The sequence below is a fragment of the Mytilus californianus genome, unplaced genomic scaffold (assembly GCF_021869535.1).
Source record: "Mytilus californianus isolate M0D057914Y unplaced genomic scaffold, xbMytCali1.0.p SCAF_12, whole genome shotgun sequence".
Lineage (NCBI taxonomy): Eukaryota > Metazoa > Mollusca > Bivalvia > Mytilida > Mytilidae > Mytilus > Mytilus californianus.
The window spans coordinates 306,474-315,896 of NW_026262604.1; the positions used below are offsets into that span (position 1 = coordinate 306,474).

At 32.2% G+C, this 9,423-nt stretch overlaps 1 protein-coding gene across 1 annotated transcript; it reads right to left on the bottom strand.

Annotated features, from left to right (window-relative positions):
* Positions 1 to 4,826: 4,826 nt before the first annotated feature.
* On the bottom strand, positions 4,827 to 7,561 carry LOC127722227 (uncharacterized; the record flags this gene model as incomplete). Its single annotated transcript, XM_052229124.1, has 4 exons — positions 4,827 to 4,834; positions 5,849 to 6,040; positions 6,706 to 6,986; positions 7,446 to 7,561. Coding segments are annotated over 4 exons (597 nt in total), but the record flags the coding sequence as incomplete, so codon positions are not given.
* Positions 7,562 to 9,423: the final 1,862 nt, after the last annotated feature.

Here is a 9,423-nt window from a genome sequence, read left to right on the forward strand (position 1 = left end):
CATAAAAAAAATTATTGTTTTAAAATAAACTTGGAGAAGCAAACGCAAATTCAGAGATCTGATATACCTAGTAATTATACCCCATTTTTTAAGTCTCATGAAATTATAGTCGTTTATTTACTTATAATCAAGGTTTACATGATTTGATTGAGCTCAACAGTGGGATATGTTTTCATCACTTTTAAACATCCTGTTGATCCTATACTATTGCTTATAGATTCATTTGTTTTAACTGAGGTGATTTATTCTGCTTCACATTGCCATTGGTACTTAAATAGATTTTTTATGTTATTTTTATATGCATAGTTGCGAATTAACAAAATGTAAAATATGTTTTGTCCTTTAGCTACTCAGAATAAATCAGGGATGCAAGCCATAGGCCTTCTTCCAGCCTGTCCTCCTCTAGTGTCAGATCGCTGGAAAGGTCCAGGCCACCATTAAGAAGGAGAACCAAGTAACCAGTAAGAAGTCGCGCACCAAGGACTTTGCAAAACTTTCACCCACAAGAAATGGATAATACTCCTAGAAGATCTCATAGTAACTGTTTTAACAAATTCGTTTGCTTTAATTAGCCTTTAAATAACCAAATGAAATCAAACTGTTAAGTCCATAAAGATGACCTCCAGCTGTTGATATATAAACCAGGTAAAATTCGTATTGCCACCAAATACAGGTCAACATAAAAATTGGATTGGATCTCTTTCACCGCTCTTGAGAGACGAATTTATACCAGCCAGGGCATATGTTGCCCTAGACATTTTACTTGATCTATTATCATTATAGGTTCTGATGGCATTGAAAATGCTGTAAATGAGAAAATTGAAATGCTCAGAATATTCGTTTCCAAGCAACAATGCATATGGAGATACAGACCTGGATGACTTGGTGTCAGTGTCAATCTAGGAGGACCTTGAATGGGAAGCCATGGTGACTCGTCTGAAAAACAGACTTCAGCTGGTATGCTATAATTAATACCTCCAAAAGCGTATACTCATGATAGGGTAATACATTTATGTCTATCTGTCCCTGTCGTTTGTTTACCTGACTGTCTGTTCCTCCTTCATTGTCTGTCTGTCTGGCTAATTGACTGGCTGTCTCTATCAGTCTATTTGTCTGTCTGACTCTCTGTATGTCTGTCTATCTGTTCTCCTGACTGTCTCTTTGTTTGTCTGCCTGACTTACTGACTGATCTTCTTGTTACATAGATTAGCTCCTTGGAATAAGTTTTATTTTTTATTTTCAGGAAATAATGGAAGAAACAAATGAAAAAGTTCCTGAAAAACCAGAACAAAAGTCCAGAAATTTGATTAATGGCAAAACAAGGGTGTTGCAGAATGGCAAATGCTCTGAAAAGAGTGAAGCGGTTTGCAAATAAGGTGAACAGATTTTCAGCAGAACAAGACTTTCCTCCAATGTAATTTTCATATTCATGCTGGTGCTGATCATACATTTGGTAGTTTGCTGCCATGAGTAGGAAACCTATCTCTGAAATTATAATCGGTCATCCACTTGTTCCAAAGCAAACAATGGTGATCACTGTGGCTTGTTTGTTGTTGGATTTGCAGAATGTTTATTGAAAGATGGAAATCTACCTGATTGGCAGATTAAACGTGCAATTGTGGACATATTAAAGAAACATCACCCTGATGACTTAGTCACTTGAGCAGCTGCTGCCGCCATAAAAAAAGAATGTCAGGAGCTCAATCGCAAACATTTGGAATCCATATTACAAGACAAGACCACAACTGAGTTCTTACTTTTACCTGGGACATATTTCACAGAGAACTTGAAAGTTGAAACTTCAATGAATTCTAATGTGCCTGTCAGTCCAGGAGAAAACCCTTCATGTACATTATGAACACAGTACCACTAGCCCTGCACAGTAGATCGATCACAGTCTCTAACTCAGTACTTGTGTGCTTATGCAAAAAAGTTGGTCAAATAGGATACGATTTCAGTCTTATAATGTTTTTTTTTTTAATTGGGGATACATTGGTTATATCCTACATACATACATAAATATACAGCTGCACCATGATCGCATGATATGCCCGTCACTTTATCAAATAATAAAGTTCAATAACTTCTCAATGTCATATCATAAATTCATGAAAAACTAAAGGGCGGTTATCTTAATAGATATAAACCAGTCACTAAGGTTTCATGATAGCTGCTCAAAGCATTGTTTGAAAACTGTATCCCCCTTTTAAATGAATAAAATCACTCAACTCCGAAACGTAAAATAAAAAAATTTAGGGAGCTCATGTCAATAGAAATAAACAATTCACCCAAGTTTCTTGCAAATTAGTGAAAGTGGTTGTGAGTTATTGTCCGAAAACTGGAAAGTCACCCATTTTTAAATGAAAAAAAAAACCCACCAAAACTCGAAAACTTAAAATCCAAAATTTATATAAAACGAAAGGGAGCTCAAGTCAATAGATATGAACAATTCACCAAAGTTTCGTGCCAATTGGTTCAATCTTTTTCTATAGATAAATTGTAAAAAGGGGGCAGGGATGCAGTTCTTTAAGGATCTTAAAAATGCATATCTTCGAAAAAACTTCATTTATTGAGTGTGATATCTAGGGTTTAAAGTCTTCAACCACTGAAAATTTTTAGTCTGCCCTTCCACGAAATATTGAATTGGAATTTTTTTAAATGTTTATGAATTTTCGAAAATTTCACCAGACAACCGATCAGACAATAGTTTTTTAGTTGACTGAATGCAGACAAGTACATTAACTGATGCTCATAAGCTAGTAGATACATTTGTCTTTTAAAACACAACTGGCATATAAGGATCGTAATGGTGCTATTAGGATAAATTTATCGGTTTTCAAGACCTAAATTGGCAGCGCGTCATCCCTAATATGGCTTCCATTTTTACGATTTTAAAAATGAACTGGCGTAATGGAGAGATAAATTTGACGAAGTAGAATCCTGACTGCATATAATGTTTTGTTACTACAATTAATTGAATAATACCTTTGAATGGTTTATTAGGTGGGACCAGAGCAATGTGCGGGATATGAACCTTTGTTGACACTGTGTACAAGTGAAATTTGGTGTCCCATGCTCTCGTTTCTAATACAGTACTTGCAACCTTAGGCGTTACTGTTTGACGTGAGCTTGACTGATCGGTGAATGATCGGTGACGGATGTTTGACTGATCGATGAATGATCGGTGATCGATGACCCATAGAATCCGTCAGATACGTCAAATAGGCTATGTGAGAGTTACCGTGACAACGGTCAGCGATGGATCAGTAAATTAATTGTATGCACGGATCGGACGGATACGTATATAATTAAAATTCTTATGTAAAACGAACTCCACAGTATTTACAGTCAATAAACGCGGACCTCTACGAAGACACCTTTACTCGTTAATTATGTACCACTAAAAAGCGATAAAATGTTATCATTTAAAATAAGTACTCTATTTGTTGTCGTTAGATGATGAAAATAAAAATAGTAGAACAGTAAAGATACAAACAGCTTTGTTAGGATTAATTAATTTAGAGTGTTGTTTTAATTTTTGTTCTAGATTACCAATATTTCTTCTTCTTATAACATATAATGCAATGTTATTTCTGATTAGTTATTTAAAAGGCCTCAAGAAAAGTTTCTTTGATAGAATTTAAAAAAAAATAAGTATTAAAATACTTAAACTTTAATTTGTGTTGATTAAAGATGCAATCATTTCATTATTTTGTACTTTTTGGTCGTTTTCATAAAATATGCTGAATTTCAGGAAAAAGATACTAAATTTTTGTTCAAGTTGCTTAAAAATGCAAATATTTCTTCTTTTATATCAGAAATAATGCACGTCAATTGCAATCAGTCATAATTAATGCATTTAGATAATTAATTTTGTATAAGATATGAATAATTTAAGGATAAATATACATACACTTTTGTTTTTATTAAATAAGAATTCAATAATTTCTCCTTTTTAATGGAAATTATTGGAACGCCTATGGTTTTTTGTACTTTTTATTGTTCAGGATTGGTTGTTTTTTTATAAAATCAAAATAATATATGAGAAAAGATACTAAAATCTTGTTTGCATTGTTTAAAATTACCAATTTTTCTTCTTTTGATAAAAAATAATCCAATGTTATTTGTAACTAGTTATTTCAAAGTTCTCCAATAAGATTTTTTTTGTAAGAATTTTGATAATGTAAGGAGAATTTTACTTAAACTTTTGTTTTGTGTTTAATACAAATTAAATAATTTCTTTATTTTGATAGAAATTATGAACCTTCATTTGATTTTGGTACATTTTGTACATCAGGATTGGTTGTTTTTCATAAAATATGCTCAATTTCAGGGAAAAGATACTAAATTTTTGTTTGCATTGCTTGAAAATGCAAATATTTCTTCTTTTATATCAGAAAAAATGCAACTTCAATTGCAATCAGTCATTATAAATGCCTTTAGATAAGTAATTTTGTATAAAATGTGAATCATTGAATAATAAATATGCATAAACTTTTGTTTTTGTTAGGTAAGAATGCAATAATTTCTTTATTTTGATAGAAATTATGAACTGTCATTTGATTTTGGTTCTTTTTGTACATCAGGATTGGTTGTTTTTCATAAAATATGCTGAATTTCAGGGAAAAGATACTAAATTTTTGTTCGCATTGCTTAAATATGCAAATATTTCTTCTTTCATATCAGAAATAATTCTACGTTAATTGCAATCAGTCATAAGTAATGCATTCAGATAAGTACTTTTATATAAGATATGAATAATTGAAGGATAAATATGCTTATATTACATACAATTTCCAGAGTTTCATATGTAACACATTCTTTTATCATAAATCTAATAATAAGAAAATGTATAACTGTTAATATTTGGATGTGCAGTTCAGTGTGAAAGGAAATAAACCTTCACTAAAATTATAACAAGTTTTAATACTGAATTGCAGCATGGTATAATGGAGCTGATCAAAGAGGTAATACTGGTGGAAGATAAGTTCCATGGATTAAACTTCCAGAGTTTCATGTAATCTTCATACTTGATAAATTGCTTGCTTATATTGGTGATTTTAAATCTGTTCAAAGTTTTGATTTTTCTACCCTTTATACTACATTGCCTCACATTCTCATTAAGACAGAATTCACACACCTAATTAAATGGGCATTTAAAAAGTCAGAATGCGAATACATATGTTCAAACTCTTTTAGGTCATTTTTTTAGTAGCAATAAACAAAAGAACTATGTCAATTGGACATGCTTTGAAACTGTATCTGCCCTTGAATTTTTACAAGATAACATTTTTGTTCGCTTTGGAGATTCCGTATATCGTCAGGTTATCGGAATTCCAATGGGGACTAACTGTGCACCACTTATTGCGGACCTGTTTTGCTATGAGTTACAATTTATGACTAAAATCAGCAAAGACCCATCGAAACAACATCTGATACAAAAATTTAATAATACTTTTAGATATTTGAATGATATATTGGCTCTCAATAATGACGACTTCAGTATGTATACTAAAGAAATTTATCCTGTCAGGTCTATTGGCACAACAATGCCTTTAGTTTTCAAACACATTGTAGAATGGAGTTAACCTGTGTCCAGAGATGATTGTTAATTAGGTATAATGATATTTATTTGAGAACAGAAAATATCATATTGAAATTGAATATAATCCTGGTGTTTATTATGACATCATAAAGAAAAAAAGTAATAAAAAGCTATCAAAGTCTTCCTTTCTGTGAGAGTTGCTGACACCAAGTTCCAATCAAGAAAATAATTGTATAATGCATATATTTCTGCACCTTTTTTCAGGCTTCCACGTTTAATTGATCCAATCTTGCAACCTCTTACTGCTTTTCCATTCAAATGATTGGTTAAGACGCAAAACAGCATCGTTAAATTCAGATAAGGTAGTTGCATGTGCACACCTCCTGAGCATTGCCAATACCTTGTCTTTGGCACCAGATACCCCATTACTAATTTTGGTTGTCCATCTGGTCCAACTCTGTTCTCTATGAAAGTCACGGAGGAAAACGAACGTTTCTGAAAAATAAAATAAATGAAGAATGTGTCCAATTTTATATAACATGCGACACAGATGCCCACGCTTGCATAAAACATTATAAAGGAACATAACACTAGAATCATTAAAGTCATGCTAATTAAATTCAACCTTGATCTGTGTTGTGTGGTGATAAGCATTGTGTATAAGTTTCATAACACTTGGTTAAGAAAACAAAAAAAATAGAGATTATAAACTAATTTTAGGACGTCACAGGGGCAAACAAAAGTTCATTTTCCTATGTTTATACGGAATTATGATTTTCCAAGAGCTGATAACTTGTAATACACTTTAGTTTGTGATTGAGTTAAGTTTCATTTTTTTCCCGTTTCAAATGAAAAAAAAAAATATCATAATTATTAAAGTAGCAAATTAATATTATGATTGTAAATTTAAAATCTTACATGTACATTTTTTAATAGTCCCATATAAAAATAACTAGTTTGGAGTGTATGGGTGTTAAAAGATTGTTTGTTTAAAACGGTATGGTGTAGATTGTGGTAAATTGTCTTATTCAATAAAAAAAATAGCAATATTATAAAAAATAATAGAAAAATAGGGATATTTCTGCCACCTTTTACATTTATGTGTCAAATTGACTTCAGAGTTAAAACACACATATTTAGAGCAGGAATTATTTACACACCAGGAAATGTTGTTTCGATGGCATAAATCTCCCTCTCACAAAAGTCGGTCATGAAAAATCTGGGTTTCCATGACAAGCCATTGGGTACGTTAGTGTCTTCTGCCATCCATCTTTGAATTGTTTCTAAGCCCTGCTGTATTGACGCCTGTGTTTTGATTTGGACTATAAATTCTGCCACCACACTGTAGCCAACATTGGTTTTAACAGCAAGAAAAAATAAAGGAAGAGCATACTTTGTTGTCCTGTAGGTAGCATCTAACATGCACAGTGAATTTCCATACCTAAAATTAAATAACTTGTTATCGTGGTTATGTTTCGAAGTAAAATGTGAAAGCAAATCTCAGATGGTATGCGATCTACTTCACTGATAGAACTTTTTTATCATTGTACCAGTGTACAAATTGCTGTTAAAGTTCAAAGTATGAAAACTTGTACTTATGATGCTATTACACACAGCAACATTAACAGACCTGCCAACATTTTAAAATGACCATGTTGTTTTTAACTTCATTGTACTTTATCAAACCAATACTTATTGTAGATTGATTGTTTAGTTTTAAATAATGGACTAAATTGCCTTTTCAAAATTTTCAACTGGTAGCCTTTAAATAAGTTTGTCTGTTTAAATTTAATATTATGAATTTCATACTACATTTTTTGTTCAGTCTTACTTTTTAATTATAAATTAACGTTTAGAACTGATCCTGCAGCAAAAAATATTAAATGTTTATAAAGAATACCTTTGTAACAGATGCCTTTGAAATTGTGTCTGATGACAAATAAAGAAGGCACTGCTAGCTTCTGATTTCTCAGAAGTATACACCTCATCACTGTCATCTTGTTCTATTTCCTCTATGTTTTACCTAAAACCCAACAATAGATAAAAACGAAGATAAGTTTTTGCTATGTGCGTATAAGGAAGCTAGGCGTAGGAAACATGTCCGTCTGTTATTCACTATATGTAGAGCCGAACTTTAATAATAACGGGAAACCAAAAATGATTGAATATTACAACACTAAAATGGGAGGATTAGATCTAGCTGATCAGTTTGTCAGCGCATATATCTAATTCCTAAATGGTTTGAGCCACAACCCCCTAAAGTCAATTCTAACCATTCTTTAGTAATATGGAACTTGAGATATAATTTCAGAGACATTCGACACACTAACACAAGATTTTGTCTGAAAACTACAAAAATGCTTATTTGGGCCCCTTTTTGGCAACATGCAATTTACTATCAGTCATGAACTAAAAATACGGCAAATAGTTAAAATCTAAATGATTAAACATATCTATATGCGCTAACCAAGCCCCTATTGAAACAATATCAACAAAAAGCTATGAATACAAATACGGATATTTCTTAAAATTGACGGCCATCCTTTAAAAGAGACGGTCATCTTTTACAAACTACGGTCACCCTTGTTATGGATCGCTGTCTGTTAAGGTCTTCTCGATTATGATTTTTTCAAATCCAATTTCCTGTTATATACTCATTTCTAGTGATTTGTGATTTCCGTGTGAATATTTTTATAAATTTACATCGTAGCAATGTATGCTTTGTAAAGAAAATGATTTAGAAACACTTTAACAGACAGTACAGATAATGAATTAATTTTTCTTCCGACATCTTGGGTTTACCGTGAATCCAATTACGGTCATCAGATGTACCCCAGTGGTAATTTAGTGTATGATTGCAATTTTGGAACCAGAACAGGTCTAATTTTCAGTGTTTTTTAATGGGGTAAAAAATGTGTAGGACATGTTTTCTGTTGTATTTATGATTGCTTTGTTGAATGCCGTACAGTGACATATAGTTGTTAATCTCTATCATTTTGGTTTCTTGTTGAGAGTTGTCTCATTGTCTATCATACTAACTCATTTTTTATATTTACTGCAGGGTTTGTTACTCGTGCTGTGTGGATGCAGTAGAATGTGTCTCCGTGCTTGTAGTGTATGCTTAATTATTTTTACAGTTCGGGTATATCTTGCTTGTGGGAGAGCTGACTATGCAGTATGGGCTTTGATCATTGTTGAAAGCCTTACGGTGACCTAAATGTGTTAATTTCTGTGTCACTTTGTTCTCTTGTGCAGAGTTGTCCTATTCTCAATCATACCACACCTTTTTATATTGATTGTTTTAAATAAGGTTTTGTAATCTGCTTCATTTTGCAGGTATCACATTTGACCGTCGGGTCAGCATTGGTTATTTCGGTTGCCTTCATGCCTTTTTGATTACTGCATTTTGTTGATTTTGTGACAGTTATTTGACCAATTTGGATATGTTCATTTGGAAGCAAGGAATAACAACTTCACCATACTCGTCTGTTATCTGTGTGATGGCATAGGTGTTTATCCACATCTCACCATTAAAGTGAATAGTAAAGTAATATATATATGCTTCATTAATAGTGTCTTCTTTCTCCTTTACAATAGTAAAAACATTTTCTAGAATTGATTTCTGTGTCATTTTAGTCTATTGTGGAGACTTGTCTCATTTGCAATTATACCACATCTTCTTTTTCATATATATAGCAACAGAGTACCAATTTAGTATAAGTGAATCAAATTTGTAAAAATAGCAATAAATCTACATATCTGTTTCGGATTACTTTTGACAAACATCTGTCACATGCCAGTTTTATACTTTCTTGCCAAACCATTCACTCTGACTCTCTCAATCATTGACACGAAAGTATTTCATTGCCCAGTCCATA